Raw genomic sequence first — 26,018 nt, 5'->3', positions numbered from 1 at the left:
CTCTCGGAGGAGATCGGCCTGGAGGATCTGGAGCACAGCCATGGAATGCAGGGCGGAAGCAGCCTGGCCGGCGGCGGAGAAGGCGCGGCCGACGAGTGCTGATGTGGTCCTGCAGGCCTTGGACGGCAGGGCAGACTTTGAGCGCCATCTGGCGGATGGCGGGCAAAGGTGCGTTGCCACAGCATCTTCCACCGGGGGAATTTGAGTATATCCCTTCTCGGCGGCCCCGTCCACTTGGGAGAGGGTCGAGGAAACCGGTGAGCGGAGTCTAGCGGAGAATGGGGCGTTCCACGACTTAGAGAGCTCAGTGTGGAGCTCAGGCAGGAAGGGTGCTGACCTAGAGGCAGGCGCTGGGCGGCGGCTAGGCAGAAAACACCCGTCAAGTCGGTTAGGCGCGGGCGCCCTCGGTGGGGACCAGTCGAGTCCCAATTATTCAACCGCTTTGGTGAGGAGGCGGAGCAGTTCCGCGTCGACACTGGCGCGGGACCGGCTAGACTCCTGTGCAGAGGAGGTGGAGCGGAGAGATCCAGACCACTCCTCGCTGTCCGAGGCCAGGATAGAGCAGCTGTCCGTTAAAACAGCGTCGTCCGCTTCATCCCCCGAGGCGACGGCAGTGCGGGCGAAGGCCGGCCGCTGCGCGTCGGGAAGGGGGGGAGGAGATGGAGATAGCGAGGCTCGCGGGAGGGGCTCCGGCGAGCGCTCAGCTGCTGCTGCGGGTTCCGGTGGCCTCTGAGAGCGGCGCTTCTTCTTGCGCGGCCCGGTGGAGGCAGACGGTGAGACAGCTGGAGCGTCGAACAAGGCGAGTCGAGCCCGCAGGGTCGACATCGGCAGTTCTTCGCACATTTCACAGCCGCCCGCCGCGAGGGCGAGGGCGGCGTGGTCCGGTCCAAGGCAGAGAGTGCAGATAACATGGCGGTCTCTGTCGCTGAGCGGAGCTTTACATGAAATACAATACATTATTGTGAAAAGGATATGTTTCGCCGGATAGCGAAGCAGGCAGGGATAGCTGAAGGCGGCGAAGGCGGCCGGCTTCCTCAGGCAGAATCCTCGGCTTGCAAAGCGCTGGTTTCAACGGCGGCTTCCTCAGAGATCAGCGATGCCTAGAGCTTCGCTGAAGAGACAAAAATCAGTGAAAGCAGCCTCTCAGCCCATATTTATACCCTCTGCCACGCCCCGCCTCGGGCCGTGACGCATAGGCGCGCTGCTCGCGCTCATTGGGCGTGACGTCACGCCAAGGGCTCAGTGATAGGCTGCTGCAGTTGCCGCAGAGCAGCCTATGAGCACGCTAGACTGCCCGCTCTAGGTCTGCTTGCTGCCGCACTGCGTTGACAAGATATAAAAATTAAGGATAATTTTTTGCTTCATATCTCGAGAAAAGATGACTTTACCCGTAGCGTAAGCTAAACTTACGCAATACGAGAGAACCTCTCGTAAGAGAACTAGCTTTACCACGCTCCGATAGCCCCCTAGTGGTCAGGAACATTTATGTTGTGTTGTGACTTGATTTATGTTGTGTTGTGACTTGATTTCGTTGTGTTGCGAACTTATGTTTGCTTTTTAAATTTCGTTGTGTTGTACACTACTGGGCCACCATACATATGCCCTTAATCTTAAATTTAAATAGGCAGTGCAACCTGTCACTCACAAACCACAACCATCCAATCAATTCCCCATGGACAAAATCAAGTCCCGCCCTACATTTGTTCTACTCATAGGCATTCGAAATCACATACTCTCTTGAGTATGTACTTATCTAGAATAATTACTTCACGACTGCTCATGTACATTCAATATATACAGTATAGCATAATTGTGTGTGCAGTATGAATATAATACGGACGTACTACATCCACCATGATGTCATTATCATGTGACCTACCACCGTCAGTTGCGTCACTTCACTGCCATTCACAAACGGGATAGTAAAGAGACCATCGTATGCACACTTCAGAATCTCGCCGGAAATAGTTGGTCATCCTTTTTACCTACTCTTTTATGAGTACTGTGAATTCGGACATTCAACTTCTTTTTATCACATACTGTTTTTCGCCTACTATGTTGTAGGAAAGTATGTGATAAGTATGTTTGAATGCAGCCATAGTTACAGCATAGGGAAGAATATACTATTGCAGCTTCCATTTCATGCTGACTTTAAATAATGTTATAATGGTTTATTGAATATTTATAATGTTAAATAATGTTGTAATATTAAATTATAAATAAATTATATGTTAAAAATTATTAATTGAAAATTACAATCTAAAATATAATTGTAAAAATAATGGTATCCAGCGTATTTAATTTTTGTTTATATTCATTATTGTTTTTATCCTTGCTTTATCATATATAAGCCATTTGTTGGATTAGAAATTAAACAAATGTAAATATAAAAAAAGAATACATCATAATACAAAATGATATATCAAATTAAATCTACAAGTAAATCAGACAAAATTTAGCAGTTTTTTAAACACACTTTATTTTGGATAAAACAAGAGATTAGATGTCAAATCAGTGTTGACTCTGAATTTGAAATACGATTAGAAATAGTGCCAAAACTGAATTCATATAACAAAACCTGCATTTGTTCTATGTGTACCATGAGAGAGAAATCTGAAATTAAACCATAGACAGTGCCAGAAAACATCAGGAACCTCTTCTCCACTCATCCGTCTCTCCACCCATCTGTCACTCCATCTCTCCGTCAGTTGGAAATGTCAGCGGCATCAATCTTCAAGCAGAGAGTACTGATATGTCTAACCCTGCGTGAAGTTCAGGACCCCGGGTAATAAACATCCTGACAGCTGAGACGGCCCCTCAGTCTTTTAGCATCGGCAAAAACACGGATGAGAAGAAAATCGGATTCATGTACACACACACACACACACTGTGTCTCAGGAGCTCTCCAGCAGGGTAGAAACGGTGTAGATCTGTGTCTTCAGTCTCTTCTTCATCTCTCTGATCATTTGACAGAGGGCCAGAGGGTAGCAGCAATAAACCGTAGTCCAGTCCTCACACACGCTGCCCTGGAGACACACACACCACACGGTAATGTATTCTTAATTTAATATAACCAGGCACATTAGGGTTTGTAGATTTCTAAGTAAGGATACATTTCCCCAATATTGATTTAACACCCCCCTCCAAGTCGAGGAATCTAGTTATGAAATTTAATTTAAGGAATCTTCATATAACTGTCAAATACTGGATGTGTTTTACTTCTTAGCACAAGAAGGATATGACAAGATGAATCAAAGATAAATATCTACACCTAGAGCAATTACTGTAAAACTTTTTTTCAGGTCACCATAATCCATTGTTCGGTAGAAACTCTACAGTGATATCTGAGTTGAGTTGTTGGTCCTCACATTGAAGCCCAACGTATACGTCTTTTTTTACGTATACAGTCGAACTGCCTTTTAAAGTCTACTCCATTTGATAGCAAGGCTGCATCAGAAATCACATACTTAACTACTAAATAGTAGACGAAAACAGTATGTTACAGAAGAAGTATGTCCGAATTCACAGTACTCATAAAACAGTGGGCAAAAAGTACCCAGATGACCACCTTCTTCCGGTGGGAAATATTCTATTTACATTATGTAAAAATAGCATTATTTTCTTTGCAATAAGTGTAAACAGTAGTTAGATGCTAATTATATTTATAAATAGTGGCAGATACTTTTTACACCTCATTAAACTGTATGCAATAATAAAATAGAGTGTAAATTATTACATTTCTTAAAATTATTAAATGGATGCCACTTTAGTGGGACAATAAAGCACTATTAATAATCTATTATAATTATAACGATTATAATCCCCCCTACACCTACCCCAAACAATAACCAATAAACACTTTATTAAACCCATGCTAGACACTTCCATTTTTATTGAAAATAAATGCCTTTCCGATCAGATATGTGATGGGCAAAGGGAGTAGAATTAGTTCGGCAAAAGGCGGATTCAAACTTGGGTCGATTTGTGTCAAAAGTTTCTGCCACGGACCTTACCCTACACTATTGAAGACAATTAAGTGTCTTCCGTAATTTTTTCTGGAGTGGGCGGAGTTAGTGTAAATAGCCTCTGCCATCACAACTAAAAAATCCAATTACAATTAAAAAAAAAAAAAAATTAAAAGATGGTGTCTGTCATTTTAGGTAGTTCTCTTCATGTAGACCTACTGTATATTCAAGTGTTTGTTTTCCCAATAAGTTTTATTTAGTTACTATTTTGAAGCTATAAAAACAGTGAGTAATGTCATGATTGACAGCTGTGCTTGTGATTGAGTCTGCGGGAGCAGGAGTGTGGGTGGGAACTTGATGCCTCTGCTCCACCTCAGGATCACTATACGGCACAGACTCTGGCTCCGAGCTAGGAGTGTGCACGAATATTCGAATTTTCGAATATTCGATCTGTAATTATTATTCGAAAAATAAAATACTATTCAAATTTTACTACGTTGCTTTGCTGGCCGTAAATGCAGTGAATCCATGATAAATCCCAAGCACTAACTCGCAGTTATAATTAAATGCACTAGGTTGCACTGTGGAGCGTATTAAACAAGTTTGTACGTCGTCGTCTGCCTCACGAAGTTTGGAATTAGGCTAACGTTACTCAGATGAAAATGATCTGACGATCTTACAAAATCGAATTACTTTTGATCAAATTAATGAATGAATCTGAGTTATCATAATATCACCACCATGAGAAATCACATGAAATCCAAACAGAAGTCGACTGAGGAAAGACAGCTGTCCATTGCATCACGACTGCAGGTAAGCGGAGCTGTATACCCCGAGTGATCCGAGATTATAACTTATCTTATAGCTAAATGATTTTGAGACATATGCTTCCTTTAAATTTCGTTGAGGGAGACAGGTTTAACAACAGAAAACGCAAAGTGCTGTAGAAACTTCGCTTAGAACACCGTTATCTTTGTCTCTGCAACGTCTGTCAGCGCAGTGTGTTTTCTCACTCGAGCATGTGGATATTATTGTTTTCTCAACATGAATGTGAAACAATATAAACACGATAACCATATTCTGACTCGTTCTGTACAATAACTTGTGCAGTCTACTTTATTAGCATTTTTTTTTTTTCGTTAGCCTGCGTGAGCTTAAATGCTTTTGTTCTTTATATTTGTTCTCTCATATTGTTTAATGTTTTCAACTAAAAGAAAACCTTAAGAAATATTGTAAGCTTGTTGTGTATATTGCCTAATCATAAGCTTGTTCAGAAATGGTGACAAAAACTTAAAAAAATAATGTATTTTTCGTTATACGTCATTTAAATAAACGAATATTCGAATATTTAATTTTGATGAGCCAGAATATTCGAATGCAATATTTTTGAAAAATGTCCATCCCTACTCCAAACAACGTAAGCAAGAACTGCAACTGGGATATTCCGGTGCCAAATGATAACCGCCCTAGCATTGGTAGGTTTAGTTGTGGGGGAGGGGTTAGGATTAGGGGAGGGGTTAGGATTAGGGGTGGGGTTAGGATTAGGCAATCAGTTACTGACTTTAATGAGGGGGGTACTAATTTGCCAGGGGGTCGAAATTCGGCACAACACCTGCTTCATTTTTCTACAGTGGAAGGAAGCAGTCGACTCTAGAAAGTTTCATCTTTGTCCAGTGTCCACGCTACTTTTCTCCAGAAGTTATGACTGATAAAAATGTCTACTTTTAAACTGAAGTTGCGGGCTATCTCATAACCCCCTCACACAAACGCTTATCAATGCGTGTGTATGTTGTTGTTCCGTCTCTTTAGTTTCATTTTCTACTGTGAAACAACAGCCTGGGCCAGTGTTGCCACCTAGTGGAACAACTGATTAGTGCAAAACAAATTCAATGCGCATAAGTGGTTAAAAAAAAATTCAGGATACGCCAGAAATTTTTTAATCTGGTCAAACAAATTTGAAGCCGCAGTCGCATATACTTTGAGCATACAAAATTTATTTCGGACACTGCAACGGTCGTGATACGATATCATGCTCTATGATGTATGTAAAAATGAATTAAACATACTATAGCAAATAGTAATACACACAAAAAAAAAAAAAAATCTGCAATCTACTCAACTTATATGCAACAATATTGTTTGTTTTTTTATTCAGCCAAAAGGTCATGCCATGAAGTATCGATCTTATACTGGTAACACGTCTTCATGTGATGGAGCTCTCATAGTTTACCAAACTTGAACTTTGGAACACAGTGAAATGCAAAACTTTTCGCATGAGCTTGTGTTTACGCTCTGCATATGAATGGAAGTCAATGGTAGGAGAAGTGTAGTGTGTCCGCCTGCTTGATGCACACTGTATGCGGACCCTCGTATACACGTAAAAACCGAAGTATACTTTGTAGTATACATTGGGGTTTAAGGCAAACTACTGTATCTGGCATGCACATCCGTCTTGGATTCAGTGTAGCTTGCTCATTTCCAGGTGCTCATTTTTTATTTATTTTTTTTATTTTTTTTTTCATTCAGTAAAAACATTTTTTTTAAATGTGTTATGGTGTTGATGGTTAGTGCAAAAATGTCAAATAATTGTTTTAACTATTACATATCGTTGCATGATACCACAGGGTTATTATCGTTACCCAAACCGAAAACCATACAAAAAACGGACATATAAAAAATAACTTTAACCACAATTAAAGTGAAAGCAACAAACACTATAATAGTAGGCCTATATCAATGATACTAAAATAATATAGTTCTTCCAAGGCCATGTTTACAAACAATATTTTTCTGAAAATACAAAACAAAAAAACATGTACAGAAAGTGCAGGGACAAAGCCACATTTTTTGACAAAGCCAGTTTCTTGTATGCATAAAGCATTAAAAAACAATCTGATATTTTATTTTACTACATGGTATTTTAATTACAATAAAAGTAAAATGTTTGTAGAATTAGATATTGGACTTTGAATTGTATAGCAAAATAGTCCATTAAAATATAATAGGGATAATATTAATGGGAACACGCAAACTGAAACAGTATTCTTGCATAAAGTTTTTATATATAATTTTTCATTTTATAAATAATTTTGCATACTAAACGGATCAAACAGATTTCGGAATCAAGGTTCATTTTTGTCAGCACTGTGAAATTTTCACAGTTTGATGAGTCATCGAAAACTCAAAAACTCCATTCCCAGCATGTCACATTATTTACATTACTGCTGAATCCTTACCCTGATTTTAAACCGCTCTCTAATGCCCACTCTCATGGCGAACGTGGAGCCAGGCAGAAGAGGCAAACACACACATTCTCCGTACTGATGAGCCAGACTCAGGTCCAAACAACATGGCACAAACGCACCCATCAGACCTGCACAGAAGAGAGGAGAGATGCTTTGAAACGTGAGTCGAGAAACTCGGAGCATCAGTGCTTATCTGCAATTACTTTAACACTGCTTATATTGACTGTCTGCAAAAAAAGGATTCAATTCTGATAAATATGGCTTTGAAAGAGAAATCAATATCCTTTATGCCCAGCTTTTTTTTAAATGAATGGAAAATCATTAACAATTTTTAATCATTAAGGAATGTCATTGACTTTTAATGATTATAAAACGGTACACAAACCACTGGATTAGGAAAACAACAGTAATTACACATACTTGATAGCGTACATACTAAGGCTAGCTGGAATCCAAAAAGTTTGACCCATAAGATTTTTAAGTCATTTGTGCGATTTGTGAAATACATAATCTGTGGATATGTATTTTCAGCAGGATAGCGCACATCTTTTGGACAAATTTAATTATGTTTAAATGTGGGAAACTGCAATTTGCTATTTGCAATACAACACAAAATAAAGTATTTTAGGAGACATTTTATAATGTAAAAATGTAATTATGAGGAAATATAATTTTAAAAAATCCAAATTTATACAAAATGTGATGCTAAGGGCCAGTCTGGGTCCCAAAAGATCTAAAAATATGCAGCAATAGAATTTCATGTACAGTTTGTCAATCAAGAGCCCCTTTCACACAGAGATTCCGGAAAATACACGGATAAAGTGACCCGGGATTTGACCCGGGTTCGTTTGATTTTGGTTCATTCACACTGCCAGTGATTTTCCGGAATCAGATCCCGTAAAAATGCTGTAAAGACACGTGACATTGATGTGACTTGTAATGTCTCAGCAGCGTCTTAAGTTTGCTTATGAGCTGCGATCTCTCTCTCGAGAAACCACGCTTGTGCATTTTTTCTCTGATTCGATCATAAACTTGCGCTTTACGTATCGTTTCACAGCTGGCGAACGATCCCGCGCTTCAGCGTCATCACTACGACACGGCATTATTATGGCTTTTGTTCACACAGCGCGCGTTCCGGGACTGAACACGGCAATGTTACTAGGTCCCGACCCGGCATCGATCCCGGCATAAATCCCGGGTCGAGTTTGCGTTCACACAGAAGGCGCTCTGGCAATTTGCCGGCAATTTCCCGGGTTCAAAGCGCTGTGTGAAAGGGGCTAAATGTCTCACTTGCTTGTATGGAGATGCAGAGAGGCAGAGGCTTTATGGAGAGACTAACAGTAAATAAGCTACTGTGTTGGATTTCCTGAGGCTAAAAGTGTTTTAAAACAAATTGTGTCCCACTAGAGGTCCAGGCCAGTTTCATTATTCCGGAACAGAAAAATATGTTTTCTTTGTTGCCAAGTAGACCAAAACAAGGCGAAGTCGTATCGGTTGAATTACAACAGTCATAAAGAGATAGTTCTGTCATTACTCACCCTAATGTTGTTCAAAACCTGTAAGACTTTCAGACTTTCATTCATATTCGGATCACAATGAAGATATTTTTGATGAAATCTGATTGATTTCTGACCCTCCAAATTTTCCTAAATTCTTAAAAAGCCTAAATTCAATCTGTTCATCATATAAACTGATCGTGTATCTTCAGAAAATGTGTAAATTCAGACTAAACTGCTCAATTCAAATGGATTAGTTTTACGATCTCTTTATGAACTTTCTGAAGCGTCAAAGTTGCGTAGCTGTCAATGGAGGGACAGAAAGCTCTCAGATCTTCATTTGTGTTCTGAAGATGAATGAAAGTCTTAAGGGTTTGGAACGACATGAGGGTTAGGGTTATTAACGAATCAGAGTAATTATTGACAGAGTTTTAATTTCTGGGTGAACTAACCCTTTAATACAAAAAAATAAAAATAAAAATAATTATGGAAGCCTTTTTCTGCCTGCTTTTTGCTGTAATTGCAACTTATTTTGCAACTGTGAATTTGTTTCTTACAATTCATACATCATACATCATCAAAATCATACATCCCCTAATTTTAAATTTACATCTAAAAATGTTGCACAATACGACTTTATATCTTGCAAAGTGAGTTAAAATATTGCAGATGCGACTTTATGACTCACAATATCCAGCAATGTGAGTTTTTTTGTGAAACTTTATACAGTGGGCTCCACAAATATTGGCAATGTGATCGTTTTTGTAATTCCAACTTTATATCTTGCAACTATGACTTTGTTTTGTGCAAAAGCAAACTTATATCACTCCCAATTTTGACTTTATATACTTTAGTATATTACAGTGTGACTTTTCCTCGTCATAATGTGACTTTGTGTATCTCACAATGTGATGATATTAATTGTAAACTTCTCTCAAGCACTTCCTCTTACATGTGCTGGTGTCACCGCACACGTCTAACAGTCCTGAGCTCCAGTCTCCCCCTGTTTGTGTGATAGTGGTCACTGTCGTCGTGGTCTCCCCGAGGCCAGGTTGAGTCAGCACAGGAAGTTCCATCGTCGCACTTCCTGTTGGGTTTGCTTCAACATCTTTTCCACCTGGAGAGTCCATTTGAATCTGAAGGCGATACAAGAAATCTGCTTCAGATCAAAAAACATTGACACACAATCCTATAAAGGAAGTCCTCATCTGACCTAAACAAGTTTTTACAGCATTGTGACATTAAACAAATGAAATGCTTATTAATGAGGGTGAACACTTACATGGTGAATGTGGCTCAGAACAATCCCTCACAATGACAACAGACTAAAGGAAAAGACAGGGGTGAGTTTCCTATGGTGACAGTGGTGTGTTCGTTCTGATAGTCGCTTCGCCAAGAAGCCCTGACAGAAGCTGCTGTGAGCTGATAAGCCTTCATACACACACACACATGCACAGGAGACCCTCACACACCTCGCAAGCACATTCAAATACTAACTCTCAAGTCACAAACAGCAATGTAACACACAATAGCAGATCCAGTTCAAAAATTCCTCTCAAATACAATTATACAACACATAATCATGCATAATTGAGACTGCAGGCCTACTTACAAATATCCCACTGGAGCCTACAATTCACACACATAAAAATATCAAACAAAACCTCAAGAATGACACCTCAAATATGCAACAAAAGCTTACCAGCGATCCAGCCTGTGTGAGAAAGATGTTACATAAATTCGCCCCAAGAGCAGCAATGCAGAATAGCACGTCCTCTTGAGGTTAATGTCTCACATCACTTCCTTCTGCACCGCCGCTAAAGCACAATCCAACAGTGTCACATCCACCATAATAAAACATTTCATGTAGCTGTCATATGTAGAACGGCTCGCTTATATGTTTGCCAGCCAAGTCTGTTGAAGTGCATGTAATCGTTTATCTGAACGTGCTTCTTTGTGGCTGATCTCGTCTCCACTTGCATCAGACTGTAAAATTGAACCGTCTTCATATCTGCTACGGCCTGCTTGGCCGGAAAATAGAATAAAATCACTCAGAGCGTTGGCACATTCTCAGAAAACAGGGCTATTTGTGTCCGAAAAATTGTTTTTTGCAACTTTTCTTTACCAAATTCAGATTTTCTCACTTCAGTCCAAAAATACTAGGGCCGTTATCAAAGATGATGAGGGAATTTCAGATTAGTGATCATCCAATATGGTTTTATCAAAGTAACCAATAGTTATATATTGTTACTAGCCTTACAGATAACCATACAGATAACCATAAGATTTTTTCATGTTTTTGAAGGAAGTCTCCTATGTTCACCAAGGCACATGCACAAAGGAGACTTCCTTCAAAAACATGAACAAATCTTATGATTTATTACAAGGGATACTTGATCAAAAATACAGTAAAAGCAATATAATTGTGAAATATTATTACGATGTAAAATAACCTTTTGTCTAATTGTATATATTTTTATTTTATATTTTAAAATATAATTTATTCCTGTGACGACAAAGCTGAATTTTCAGCATCATTCCTCCAGTCTTCGGTGTCACATTTAATAATGTAGCTTTCAGTAGTGAGCTATTTTATTTATAGCAAGTCATGGGGAAGAGGTTTAAGTTTCTATGTGCCTGAACGTTTCTGTGTGCACAATTTCTTACCAATATAACGTTTTCTGTGGCACTTTAGGTAACACTTTATTTTACATTGTCCTTGTTACATATAGTAACTAGATGTAACATAGTAATAACAGTAAATTATGCATAATTACATGCAACTAACCCTCAACCAAACCCTAATCCAACCCTAACCCTATAGTAAGTACATGTAGTTAATAAATATTACTCAGTACTCAAATATATAATTACACTGTAACAATGACACCTTAAAATAAAGTGTAACCGCACTTTATTTTACAGTCATGTTCCCCATGGATATACTATGTACTTATAGTAATTGCAAAAACTTGTTAATAACTAAGTACTAACCCTGTACCTAAACCTAAATTTCTGAAGGATCATGTGATACTGAAACTGGAATAATGATGCTGAAAATTAAGCTTTGATCACAGGAATAAATTACATTTTAAATCAAATTATTGATTTGCACCCGCCCCACTCCAGACCTACGTGGGTCATCTTACATTTCATATGGTTGATTGATGATGAACATGATATATATATATATATATATATATATATATATATATATATATATATATATATAGTGTGTGTGTGAAATATTATTACAATTTAAAGCATATTTTAAATTCTTTATTTCCATGTTTTTCCATGATTGTGGGAACACTGCATATCAAATGCTGTATAAAATGTGTCAGCACTGCATTTCAGAAAACAACTCAAAGCCACAACTCAAAGCTGTACACTACACTACACCACAGTGAGCTGAATGTAAGAAGCATTACCCATGCACAGCGTGCTTCTAAAATTAGCCTGTCTCTAGCTGCATGAAGCACAGGCCAGATCAACCATTAATAAAGAGAGAGAGAGAGAGAGAGAGAGAGAGAGAGAGAGAGAGAGAGAGAGAGACAATAGATGGAGGCTTCTGTGTTGCAGTTTTGACAGGGCCTCAGTGGCTCTCATCATCACCTCAGATCTGAAGACACAGAATGGTTTCCCAGGGCAACAGTCCTCCTTTACTTTGTCATCGGCTTCAGAGGCGAATACAACGTCTATCTGATCCAACTGATGGAGGAGACGGAGAGGGAGAGAGAAAAAACTAACAATGAGATCAGACCTAAAGTCAACTAATAATAGGGCTCACTGCATTCAACACTGCGGTTTGGTTGGTTTTTAAAAAACAAAAACAAAAAACACCTTTGTTATGTATTTTTAGGGTAAAATACAATATTCAAAGAAAAAGTGTAAAGTGGGGCTTCTTTTTATTCAGCAGGAACTTTCTGGACTGTGATGATTGGATAATATAATTTTCCCCGCCCACACGGCCTTGATTACATCAGCAGAAATGAAAAGTTGTTTGAGTTGTATTGTGCACTGATGAGACATACAACAAATCCAGGGACATTACTTAAGCCATCCACTAAGTTAATATCGATTTTATGTTGTCTTTGAGTGTTCGAAAGTGAGGGTTTTTCTTGATTTCAATCCTTTGGTTTTATAGAAACTGTACATTTAGTTGGCTTTTTAAGTAGTTGTGCGCTATTACCTCGAGAGAATTAGTCAAATAAACGATGTTCTCCAGTAGGACGGTGCGCTCGTCAAACTCCAGTTCTAGATCAAGAACCCTGGGCCCGATTTTCTCTAGGCTGTCCTGGAAATACACAGAAAAACAGAAACAGGATAAATTTTAATGCATTTTATGACACATTTGGTTCTATAGCCAAATGTCCCAAATCTTCAACCAGATGGAACTGGATAAATATTCTGAATGTTCTGATCCAATCTGACTTCTGACCTGTAATGCGGCCTGAATCATAATCATACACTGTTTGTTCATGGCTACAAAGGGCATCACTCTCTTCATGTACTTCTTCAGCTTCATGTACTTCTTCAGCTGCATCATGGCACCCAGCTCAGTGGCGATGACCTTATTGTCAGGTAGAACTCCGCTGTTGCTCTGGAATGACAATCGGAATGAATAGCCATTAGATTCACGCTCAGGTCAAGATTTAACCTTCCAAATTCAACACTGGCATTAAAATAGTACTGGAGAAATTATCAAATAGCTGCATATCCCAATACAGCATAATAATTACATATGCAACACCTAATATTCACCATTATTGCACGGCTCTGTGGAATACTTGATTCTGATTGGTCAATCGTGCCATCCAGCGGTATGTTATTCACCAATAAAAAACGCTGAAAACAGATAGCACAGGCTCATCCGGGTTACTGAAGTCAGCAGCGCTAGGAACAGTTTTTCTTTGTGGAAGTTTTGCGTTTGGCGAGCTAATAAAATATTAAAACTCAGTCAAATCAATATTTTGTGTACGGTTATTTAATTATGTCATGTAGTGTCGCAGACTCGCTCTCTCGTTTCATGCAAACGCAGCTGCTGCCATTTTGCGACTATTGTTTTGTACACTGTTGGATTATAAGATAGCATAAGGTACGAGAGGAGCATTTTGATAATGCATTATATTTAGGTTGACCAGATTTCTCAGAGTGGAATACTTTGTATTGGCATTATTTGTACATTATTGTAAATATTGAATCAGAATCTAAACTAATCAAGAGATAGTCAATCAGAATCAAATCCATTTGAATTATGTGTCAATACCCAGCCCTATTAAATATGTGAAGATTGTCTCATTTGGCACACTTTGATATATTAGTGATATACTGATATAGCAATGCACTGAGCTGTGGTTAGGGTGTTTGTACCTTGTAATGTTTGCCCAGCAGAGAGAGGGCGCTGTGCTGCCAGGGTGGGTAGGTCTTCGCTACATAGATGGTGCAGTGCGTGGGCTTAGCTGGTGGTTTGTGTCCCCCTTCTGTGGTTGACAAAGAAAAGCAAACTTACACAAGCTTTAATGTCAGGAATTCTGAACACTAAACATGTTCTACAAACATTATGTGAATGGATTGATTAATAACAACAACATCAATTATACTGTATATACAGTATGGCAACACTTTAGTTTAGGGTCCAATTATCACTATTAACTAGTTGCTTATTAGTTTGCATATTACTAGGATATTGACTGTTTATTAGTACTAATAAAACACATATTAATGCCTTATTCTGAATGACCATATTCTACATCCCTTAATCTTACCCAATATCTAATTTTATCAACCTTACTAACTTGTAATAAGCAGTAAATATGAGTTTATGAAGGCAAAAGTCATAATTAGTTAGGGTGACCAGATGAGATTGGCTGAAATTCGGGACCGGGGGGGGGGGGGTCTATGGGTCTGGGGTGACGGGATGGGGGGCTTCTATGATATCAGACTGCGTAGCCTATAATAAAAGATAATGAATTTCAAACCTGAACCAAACATATTTTTCTTCAAAGATAAAATTGATTTATTCAACAGTCTGTCATTATTCTGTATTGACAGGTGCAATATTTGAAAATCGATCATATATATTTTTTTATTACATTTATATCTGCATTTATGTAAAAACTTAAACTTTCAAACATCAAAATGTCATTTATTAATATGTTTTCATGTCAAAATGACATACAAACATCTTTTCCTATTCTGTTTTGCTTGCTATTTTGCAGGCTTGCGTGTCGCGTGAAAAATAGGCGTCGGTTCTGTTTCTAGCATGCACGCGTTTTCCGCGCGGCTCGAGGCGCGCCTGAGACGCACGTGTCACGCAGGCAGTGTGCAAGCTCTAACCGAAATAAAAACGGACACGCCACGCAGCCAGTGTGTCGCCGGCCTCAACCTCCGCAGACAGTTTTTAATGTTTATAAGACAATAACTACTCAAGATTTTGCTTAAGTATAATTTTCGGGACAATTAGGGCCAGATTCGGGATTCGGGACAACAGTTTCGATTTCGGGACTGTCCCGAATTTTTCGGGACGTCTGGTCACCCTATAATTAGTAGTTAGATAATAGTGAGAATTGGACCCTAATCTAAAGTGTGACCATACACACACATAAAGAATATTGACTGGAATGGAGTAAATCTGGGGAAGGTGTGTGTTTTTTTCCATTATATGTAACAATATAGTTTCCTTCACAGTCTAAAACACATCAGCACAACAACTCCTTATCCAAAGCGACATCCATTACCACATGGTCTCAACAACAGGACTGAGAAAAGCCTCTTTCCTCAGAGCTTTGACTCATAACACTTATGTAAGGACCGGCATAGGTAGAAACAGACTGTAGGGAAACGTCCCATGATAAAAGCGAGGGATAATGCACTACTCTTCTGTCAGGGGAGGTCTGGGACAGCGCTGAACTCACTCTACATGACAGCTGTAGACTTGACTCATTCTTGAGGTCAATTCTGTTTCAGTGCAGGATCTCTGTCTAACGGCTTAATGTTACGAGGATTTTACAAGGATGCTACTAATTCTAACCCAACAGGACGCTCCCGTTAAACACGTAACTGAAAATATTCATAACTAAAAGAAATTTCTGAACATTTTATGGCATGTAGCAGGGTTGAGGTTTTGAATATCACAGTTAACCACTAGTTGCTATGCAACTACACATTCAGTCCATGAAAACAGCCACTCTCACCCTTCATGAGTGCAAAGTTTGGCGAGTTTTAACCATAACGCTAAAAAGTTAGAGCTGTTTAAATTGCTTATCATTATCATAATTACTATAAACATAGCTGCAAGCAGCAATTACAGAACCAAGCACAGCAATGGTAGTTATCAGAAGGACCCTAAACGCTGTAACACAAAGCTACGGTGGGTCAATGTTGGGTTGTTGTTGAGTGACTGTCCTCCCAGACCGTTGCCACTAGTTGGACTTTTTTCGGCTCACTGATCATGCTGATTTGGGGTCAGAGCTGTTGGTAAGAGAAAGATCCCTTATTGGCTGTTTGGCTTAGCAAACCAATTAACAAGAAGAAAAATAAGAGATGAAAGTTAAGATGGCACAGACAAATCGACAGGCCACACAGGCTCTTCTAATTTTACATACTCATCTTATCTGACCATTCAAATATTTTCGTAACGACATGGGATGACGAACGTGAAGACAAACTGATCAGTGTGATTCATATTCAAAATGGTAGAAAAGCACTGCTTTGTTTTCAGTTTGTGTACTGAAAGTACTACCGCAGTACTAGTTTCCGTTTGTCTTTTTGAATGATGAATATAGACTACTGCCACCTACTGGTTTGGAGAGTTATTTCCTCTCACGCACGCGCTGTTGGCTTCAGTCTTTGAGCTGTGTTCAAGCATATTAAAGGTTTTTCATTTTAAATAATAAAAAGCACTTTAAAATCTCTGTTACGATGACGTCGATTATACCATTTCAATCCGAGCACGAGTCAGATGATAAAACATTGGAAGAACTAGTTATTCAACCCGAACCTCCATCGCAAGGACGACTCGAGCAGGACATTTCTCAGTGATACATTTCTTAGTTTGAGGTACATTATGAGATGTTGCAACTGTAATTCCTCACCATCAGCATTAACAAAAGCATGTCCATCAACAAACCGATGTGTATATTTCCAATTTATTGCAGTGCACATGTGGGAACTGTATCAATAACAGTGCATATGTTCACCCAGCACTAACGTGAATGACTGATGTAACAAACTGTGTACAACAAATCTTGCTCCATCCTTTATCTTTCCTCAAAGTAGTGAGAACGACAGACAATCTGCATTAATAGACACAATTTTAGGTAATAGTGGCCCACAGCTGCTTAGCAGAAGTATTTCAGCAAGACAGTAATAACGTTGGTGTAACACAGTTCAGATTTTATGGGAAGAAGGAGGCGGGAACCGGCGAACATTCAAAAGACTTGAATAAAATAAATAAACAAATACAAAAACGAAAGTAAAGACGGCAGTCCCCCATACATAATAAAACAAAACATCAAATAAAATATTCCAGGCCTGGCCTATCTCGATCTCCACTGTCGTCGCTCCTCCTTTTATGCTTCCGCTCCTCCGTGAGAGATAAGAGACCGGTGCGTCTCGCAGGTGTCGCTCATTATCAATCACGCCACCGGCCTCGCGCCGTTCTCTCAGAGCCCGTGGCCTCGTCATGCTCGCCATAGTTGGTTAGCCGGAAACTTACACAATATAAAACACAAAAATATTTTGAACACCCGGTAGAAAATATATACATCAATAATTATTCATACTTACAGGTTGTGATTCTGAGGAGCATGCTGGTCCAAATAAACTGGGTACTGACCCATCAGATTTGCGAATCCAATTTGAACTCCGAGATTTGAGAAGCAGCCGTCAGTGAAATTACATGTTGTGGACTGGTCAAGTTGTTCGCGGTCGGACAACGTACAACATACAGTAGGCGGGCATTATGCAAATGTATCTTCTAGTGACGTAGAACCGTAAATGAGTAGGATTCGAAACACAAACGACTCGTAAATGCCGTTCAGAGTTGATTCTTTCTTTTGGGAGACAATGGGCCTTATTTTAACGATCTGAAACGCAAGTGTCAAGCGCAAAGCGCAAGTAACTTTGTGGGCGGGTCTTGGGCGCTGTTGCTATTTTCCCGGCGGGATAAATGCCTCTTGCGCCAGGCGCAAATCTAAAATGGGTTGGTCTGAAGTAGCTTCATTATTCATAGGTGTGGTTTGGGAGTAACGTGAAATAAACCAATCAGAGCGTCATCTCACATTCCCTTTAAGAGCAGACGCGCTTTTTCCATAGCGGATTGCTATTGTAACGGCGGATTTGCCAGGCGCGCGCCAGGAGCGGTTCACAGCCAAGGAGAGCAACGCTCTCGTCACGGCCGTAAAAGAGAGAAGGTACATTGAAATGGAGAAACCCACCCAAATTAACTTCGGTTAAACAGGCGTATGATAATTTGGGTAAATGTGTAAGCTAGATGTATGCTTTTATAATAAATTGTCTATCTATCTATCTATCTATCTATCTATTGTAATAATGTATGCTGCTTCTGTGTAGATGAGAGAATCAAAGTGTATGCGTGTTGTGCACACGCTACATTGATTATGGCCAAGCATGCGCCCTTAAAATAGCATATGAATAACATGCGCAACGCGCCACTGACTTTAAACTATTTTTTCCTGGTTAGTGGCGGAATTGTTTTCTAAACCATCAAAATAGCATGAAGGAACGTTTGCGCCGGTACACGCCTCCTTTTTTGCGCTGAACCGCCCATGGAGCGCAAGTTCATTCCCTAGTTTAGCGACGTGCTTCTGTGGATGGAAAAGCTCGCTTTGCTCGGGTGCAAAATAGGAATGATACATGCGTCGCTGTACAAAGTCAATTGCGCTGGGTGCAAGATAGGGCCCAATAACTTTATTTTTCGTGCACTTTCAACTTTTCAACTTTGCAGAACGTTTACATTCACAAACAACTATATTACACACTGCATGAAAGGGAATATTCGAAAAAACATAATATAGGCACTTTAAAACAAATAAGGGATAATGTACAGTCATCCTGTCATTATCAGTTGTTTGTAGACATACAATTTAAATAAAATTGAAAATTAAATGTTATATATATATATATATATATATATATATAAATATATAAATATATATATATATATATATATATATATATATATATATATATATATATATATATATATATATATATATATAATTAATAGCAAATATCAGAATGTACTGTATACCACAGCTGCAATTTTAGCCTAAATTAAGCTTTTACTAAATATTATAAAAACACATTTTGGATTAAAAAAAATAAATAAAAAAAAATGTAATCTATTCCCCAAAAAATAATGGTAATGGTTTCTTGCTCTAATTAATAGATGGTCAATTCACAATGAATTACATGTTTTTGAAAGAAGACCATTATGCTCACCAAGGCTATTTGATCAAAAATACAACAAAACATTAAGGTTGTGAAATATTTTTGCAATTTAAAAGGACTGTTTTCTATTTGAAAATATTTAAAAATGAAAATTACTCCTGTATCGCTTCGTTTGTACAAAAATATATGTTTTCAACATTGATAACAAGAAATGTTTCTTGAGCAGCAAATCAGCATATTAGAACGATTTCTGAAGGATCATGTGACCCTGAAGATTGAAGTAATGATGCTGAAATTCAGTTTTGTCACTCATCACATGAATAAACTATATTTGAAACGTATTTGAATAGAAACGTTATTATTGTTCTGACTGTATTATTGAAGTAATATAGTGGTTTAAGAATATGCGAGCAATCCTTCAGAGAGGGGGTCTCACCTTCCCCAGCAGAGACCAGGGCCGGGTTTCCTGATAACGATGTATCTTAGCTCTTAAGAGCGCTCTCTACGTGCAAGGTTACGAACGCTCTAAAATAATTTTTTTTAGATTTTAATGAAGACATTATCTGGGTGATTTATGGACTTAGTAAGGAGATTAGACTATGTTTGCAAGGATATTCCCAGATATGTGGCCCTCAGAATTTTACTGAAACAAATTCCATTCTATGGTAGCTTAAAGGTATAGCGGAGGATCTTTCCAAATTTTAGATAAGACCCGCCCTCTCCACTTTTTGAAAAGTTTGATTGATTCACCAGAATGATTGACAATTAGGAGGACCAATAGTTTAGACTACCCACCAGGAAGTAAAACATCCTCCGCTATACCTTTAAGTTAGAGCAAAGTCAGCGCATGTCTATCTATCTGCCTATCCATCCATCTAACCATCCATCCATTCATTAATCTATCCAGTATACACACACATACATATTACTTTCTCTCATGTCTGTTTAAAGCAGCACTCAGTAGCTTCGGGATTTCTTCGCTGTATTCTCGCTTTTTGCTCGCAGGTTTCTCTCTAGAGCTCCCCCCACAGCTTCGGAATAGATATTTGACAACACTGTTGTAAAAACTCGTTGGTGATTCTCAGACACCAGAGGCTATAGATCAACGACATCAAAGCAGATGGGACATTCTTTAAAACGTCTTCTTCATTCGGGTTCGGACAGCGTGAGGGAGCGCAATACTGACAGCATTTTAGCAGATTTCTTTTGGCCGTAAAGCAATTGTTTATTTCGCGAGACCTGATATCACGCGAGACTTCCTGACGCAGCGGCCGGCGGCCCGCCGGCTCAAAGTTGCAAGTGCGTATTTTCCGCTCACGGGCACCAGGGGGGTGCGAAACGACCACCATTCAACCCGAAATAAGTAATATAACCATTCCAATGACTCCGAAGCTGTTCAGTTAAGGTAAAAAAAGTTACTTAGTTCACCTTTAATGTGAATTTTTTTACAATTTGCACTGCAAAACATAGGGGAAGTTGAGATACACAAGAAAAATATACTTCACATTACTTTTTCTCTACATGCTGTTTATAGGGTCTGTAAACGGCATTGTACCTGTCTTTGGGCCACATGGCTACATGATTGTAGAGGTAATAGGAGAGGTGGTTTGGCACCAGGTCCTTCCCTGATACTCTCACGTCTACAGGGTACCAGAACTCAAACTCCCTCCTGAGCTTCAGCAGGTACTCCTTTGGGATGTCCGTCTTTGGGAAAGGTGTTGTTTTGAAGAAGATGTAATCCCACACCTCTCTCGTCATCTGCTCGGGTCTGGGGGAAGAAATATGGTCTTCTGTATAAATGTTTTGAATTACTATTTGTATGGTTTTCTTCTTTTTTCTTTTTTTTTTACTCAAGTAACAATGAACATGTGTGAATGGTCAGGAACAACATTTTCCATATCATTTTTGTTCTAAATAAATAACTAAATAAAACATTACAAATTCAAGTTTACCTTTTAATAGTCACAAAATGTCTAATTTTACACAATTGAATATCCTGTTTTCCATTTTATTACTGCTTGATTCAATATTTTACTGTATAGAGCACTGCAGTGATGGTGTATTCCCTAGGAAAGTTGGCATCACCCTTGTTCCCAAACAATAAAAGTTTGTGGAACATATGAATTCAACTTTTATGAATTGTGAAGGCAAAATACAATTATCAGAAGTAAAAAGTTAAACGTAGGTTATAAATCAGGGCCTAAAATTAACACTCGCCAAGCGCCATATCCGAGTAAAAATGTATATGGAACTGTGTCAATTGCCAGTTGGCTGGCAATATTTGTATGAATTCTAACAGTTAAATGTTGAGAGAACATGAACGGGAGCTAGCGCTGCATCTAAGTATTCAAGTGTAAGAAGACGTGAAAGGGAACTCAATTACTTGCACGCTATGTGGGAAGTTTGAAAATCCGAACCATGCGCCCACAAAAAGCCACATCTATAGGAAGGCAAACACACAAAATGTGGGATGAAACAGTGTGATGTTACAGAGCTCGTGGCAGAAACTTTGATGATTTACAATATCGTAGTCGTCTTGAAGAGCATACCCAACTGCTTGCTGAGACGTGCCGAGCCGTCTGTTCGGTGGTGCCTAAGCCAACAATCATGTCTTCTCAGCAGGAGCTATGTAAAAATGTGCCCTTTTGTCCCACATTTGGGGTGTTTGGCTTTCCATACACATCTCAGACAGAGCACCAATACTAGAATAAGCTCCCCTTCTTGTCTTCCTGCACTTGACACAAAATTATGTAAAAAACAAAATACATAATGTATACATAATACATAAAAGCAGAGATACTTGCCGTCTCTGCAAGTATCCTAATAAACATAGTCTGAGACTACAGTTGAGAAAGAAAACACATGTATCAGTATTGAATCCAAGCATTCTTTAAGTGACAGCAGCCTATCCTGCTGTTGTCTGATTTTTATGTTAATCAAACAACAAAAGACAAAAAAACAAAAATCTCTCACTGTTCCTGTGTTAAGTTCCCCAACTTAACACAGGAATACCAAGGTACACTGGAAATGCCCAAGGGGGAACCATGCACATGGAGGCACCTAGCCAACGCGAAAGCTGCTGCGGGCATAACTCTGGCGTTGATGTCGACAGTGCTGGAGGAACTCAGGGCTTCTCGGGGAAGCTCACCTGAGGAGAATATCGCACGTATCCAGTCCGAGGAATGGCGAGCAAGCGAAGACACCTGAGCAGATCCTAGTTACCGGCTAGTTGAAGCAAGTACACAGGAGGACACTGGCTCCACTCGGAATCTCACGAATGTGTTGGGTGTCGCCCAGCATGCAGCTCTGCAGATGTCTGTTAGCGAGGCGCCATGCGCTAGACCCCAAGAGGAAGCCACACTCCGGGTGGAGTGTGCCTTTACACCAAGGGGGCATGGTCGACCTTGCTGCTGGTATGCCAAGCAATGGCATCCACTATCCAGTGAGACAACCTTTGCCTGGAGAGAGCCTTTCCCTTCAGCTTCCCACCATAACAGACAAAGAGCTGGTCTGAGGTCCTGAAACACTGCGTTACGTCTACGAAAGCACGGAGGGCGTATCCAGGCCGGGGTCTCAGGATCACGTGAGAATAGGCCGACCCGAATTCCAGGCATGCTTCGTTAACCGAAAATGCCTGCAGGTCCCCTACCCTCTTGATGGAGTCCAATGCAACCAGGAGCACTGTCTTCAATGACAGGAACTAGGGCTGCACGATTAATCGCAATAAAACCACACGCGTTTTCTCAAAGGGAGCACTCTGCAGGGCAGATAGAACCACTGCGAGGTCCCAAGAGGGTACGAGAGGAGGGCGAGGAGGATTTAGAGGATTTTTTATAAAAAACTATTTAAAAACTATTTATTTATTTATTTATTTGTATACATTTTGTGGAGTAAATATGTCCAAATGTGGAGTAAAAACATTAATAAACTGAGTAAAATTACATTTGGTTATTTATTTATTTTTATTTTGTTGCCTGGGGTCTCTGAGATATGTACTTACAAGGCATTTGCCCACCGGCAACTACAGTTGCCATTTGGACTTTTGACTAAGTATACAAAAAACTATAGATCTCTTGTAAGATTTGTTTTGTTTGGATGATTCTAGAGACTTTCATGATTCTGTAGATATATACAGTATATGTCAAGAAAAAATACTTATTAGTAACATGAAAATGACCTTTCTTTGGGAGGGTTTGCCTTCGTCATGCTTCCTGGAAGTAGGGGTTGGAAGTTGACAGCCTCATGTGACAGGAAGGAAGTGAATACTTTTTTTTCTTTTTCTTGAAATACTTTTTTTGGTTGTTTGCTTGCATGTCATTGAGACATAAAACATGGATAACATCTAGAAAAATACTTACAAAATGAAAATGACAACTATACACTGTGGCAACTATAGTTGTCGGTGGGCTTGGCAGGTGTGGAATAAAGTTAGTCTTTGGGCTCTGCAATAAACAAACTGCACCACGGACACATGACTTCAACATCACCACCATTAAGCTTCGACAACTCTTTCAGTCTTTATTTACAAAACATTTTCCCTGAAGGTTTGAGTTAGAATGGTTCCAAGAGCACGACTATAAACACAATGAGGCTGTGAAAGCGGACTAGTGAATAGATGAGTTTACATGTATATAGTCCTCTGTAGTCCCATTTAGTCACTTGTTAGCAATCATATTTACTTTTTCACTTAAAACACAAAAGGAGGTATAACTGATATATTATATGTTGCAGAATAAAACATTTTGAGGTCTGTTCAACACAGACCTTATTTCAGACATTTAACCAAATACCCGTTCAAATAACCCGTTGACTTCAGGACAAACCAGAAGTGCTAAAAGTCTAACTCTGAGTTTTGGCCAACAAAAATACATAATTCCTGCAGCACTCTATTTTAATATTAATTAAAGTAAGTAGTCCTAAGCCATGCTAGTGGTCAAATGTCAAGGCAAAAGCTGAATAAATGGGGAATATGGGAATCATTTACATATAAAATAAAACCAGACTCCAAATTCCATTATTTTATTTTTTTTTTACTTCCAAACCATTATGGAATACCTGATTCCCAGTGGGGAGGGTCCTTGTCCGTTGAGAACCCCTCCCTGGAGGAGATGTGCCACGGTGTAGAAGGCCATATAGATGGTGGAGTCCGACAGGGACTCAATGAGCCATTGTTCATCCCATGGCAACCGGGTTCCTATGGGAACCAAACACATAAAAGAACTACAAAATCAAATGTTCTCACTAAGGAGCAGCAAGAAAATTGCTGATGGTATCGCTGAGTGGTTTGGGGGCAAGGGAGGAGCGAGAAATAAGAGTATTACAAAAGAAATATAGATGGGCCTTGTCCTTACAAAAAGACTTTGATTAAGATAAGCTTCACACAAAGGTGGACATCTGAGGTGATTTCAAAAGGATGTGTGCAAAGAAAACTTTGTGCATTTTGCCTAACTATTACAAGCAATTTAATCCAAAAGAAAAACTGCACAGTATATGGAAAAGCTTGCAACAAAGCCACAATGGCAGACATAAGCAGGTCTTACCTAAACCATACGTTCTGGAACAGGCATGCTCCTGAAGCCAAGCCAACGTTGCTTCAAAGTTCTTTCTGGTTTCATCACAGAACCTGAAGAGAAAAGCATAACGTCAATATTCACATATTAATGAAGCTTCTCCAGCAAGAATGGCACCCCAAAGCAACATGACACTTTTCCACTGCAATCTCCTCAATGCCACAAAGTGCAAGACTTACGTCTCCAGAGCCTCCAGGACACCCATGGCTTGCTTTTTCCATTCCTCATTGCCATAATCCAGATACCTGCCAGATAAAGACCCCAGTCACTGTCTGACAAGTCAAATCCATCAGGGACTCCGCAAGGCAATGCACTGCGATAAAAAAAAGGAGTAAAATCACATTCTCTTATTGAACAGGAAGTGAATACAATATATTTTCTTAGTTCAACGGTCAATCATTAACCCTATAAAGCTTACTGCATCATATTTAATATGCAAAGTTCTAAGGCCTCTAAACTATCAACATGATCCAAACTGAAAAAAATTCACACAATTTACAACATTCCCTCTGTCGTCTGATTGATTGCTTATACTTTTTTAGCAAGTAGATGGTCTTTTAGTATCATTCTAAAATCCTCCACCGTCAGGTCATGGTTCATGTGTCTTTTGCTGTGAAATCTTTACTCTGATTTTTATAAAGTAAACGAAAATTAAGATGCACTTTTAGTCTATATTGTTGGAAATAAATTAAGATAAACACTTACTGAACCAGTATCTTAGGTTTATTTGATTATCTATACATACATATATATATATATATATATATATATATATATATATATATATATATATATATATATATATATTAAAATCATGTTAAAGGTACAATATGTCATTTTCGATCTTTTGATCTTTCTTTTTTTTTTTCTTTTTTTTTTAAATCTAAACTTTTTTTTTTTTTTTTTTTTTTGCAAAAATCTAAACTTTCATTGAAGTAAAAGAATTGAAAGTGGGGGGTAAATCACATTATGAAATAAATGCTTTTCTCCACAGCATGATGGCCATAATTATTGGCTCCCTGTTACCTCCTTTTTCCAAGATAACAGCTCTGAGTTTTGTCCTATAATGCCTGATGAGTTTAAGGAACAACTGACAAGAGATCAGAGACCATTCCTCCATACAGCATCTCTCCAGATCCTCAAGTTCATGTTGGTGCTTTTCCTTTTCATTTCACCCCACTCATCAGGACAGGGGACTGGGAACAAGAAGTAATAGCTAGACAATTCATGTTCCTAGTTCCTGGTGTGCTAAAAAAAAAAAAAAAAAAAAAAAAAAAAAAGTAAATATTAATGGGCAAATACTTCAGAGATATTTTACTCATAAAA

General features: G+C 39.0%; 2 protein-coding genes across 2 annotated transcripts; both read right to left on the bottom strand.

Annotated features, from left to right (window-relative positions):
• Nucleotides 1-2,460: 2,460 nt before the first annotated feature.
• Nucleotides 2,461-10,682, bottom strand: plac8l1 (PLAC8 like 1). The gene is made up of 5 exons (XM_082141495.1): nucleotides 10,409-10,682; nucleotides 9,989-10,031; nucleotides 9,659-9,842; nucleotides 7,202-7,338; nucleotides 2,461-3,026 (listed from the first exon to the last, which is right to left on the bottom strand). Exons 3-5 carry the CDS (start codon nucleotides 9,834-9,836, stop codon nucleotides 2,895-2,897), a joined length of 447 nt encoding a protein of 148 aa, XP_081997621.1. The 5' UTR covers nucleotides 9,837-9,842; nucleotides 9,989-10,031; nucleotides 10,409-10,682; the 3' UTR covers nucleotides 2,461-2,894.
• Nucleotides 10,683-20,613: 9,931 nt separating this feature from the next.
• On the bottom strand, nucleotides 20,614-25,009 carry LOC309477958 (leucine--tRNA ligase, cytoplasmic-like). The gene is made up of 4 exons (XM_082141489.1): nucleotides 24,872-25,009; nucleotides 24,663-24,745; nucleotides 24,178-24,316; nucleotides 20,614-20,890 (listed from the first exon to the last, which is right to left on the bottom strand). The coding sequence occupies exons 1-4, from the start codon at nucleotides 24,895-24,897 to the stop codon at nucleotides 20,629-20,631; spliced, it is 510 nt and encodes a 169-aa protein (XP_081997615.1). The 5' UTR covers nucleotides 24,898-25,009; the 3' UTR covers nucleotides 20,614-20,628.
• Between the last annotated feature and the right edge of the window lie 1,009 nt (nucleotides 25,010-26,018).

Source organism: Leuciscus leuciscus (genome assembly GCF_965113295.1).
Source record: "Leuciscus leuciscus genome assembly, chromosome: 16".
NCBI classification, from domain to species: domain Eukaryota; kingdom Metazoa; phylum Chordata; class Actinopteri; order Cypriniformes; family Leuciscidae; genus Leuciscus; species Leuciscus leuciscus.
The sequence above is the reverse complement of the archived record's forward strand: the minus strand, read 5'-3'. Positions and strand labels throughout refer to the sequence as shown.

Excerpts from the sequence above, each read along its gene's own strand:
- plac8l1 (XM_082141495.1), bottom strand. The coding sequence starts at position 9,836 with ATGGACTCTCCAGGTGGAAAAGATGTTGAAGCAAACCCAACAGGAAGT. Across the intron at positions 7,339-9,658 it reads GTGCGGTGACACCAGCACAT|GTCTGATGGGTGCGTTTGTG; the intron begins GTAAGAGGAAGT and ends TCTTCTGTGCAG. Across the intron at positions 3,027-7,201 it reads GAGAGCGGTTTAAAATCAGG|GGCAGCGTGTGTGAGGACTG; the intron begins GTAAGGATTCAG and ends GTGTGTCTCCAG.
- LOC309477958 (XM_082141489.1), bottom strand. The coding sequence starts at position 24,897 with ATGGGTGTCCTGGAGGCTCTGGAGAC. Across the intron at positions 24,746-24,871 it reads GTCCTGGAGGCTCTGGAGAC|GTTCTGTGATGAAACCAGAA; the intron begins GTAAGTCTTGCA and ends TTTTCTCTTCAG. Across the intron at positions 20,891-24,177 it reads CCCTCCCCACTGGGAATCAG|ACCCGAGCAGATGACGAGAG; the intron begins GTATTCCATAAT and ends TTCTTCCCCCAG.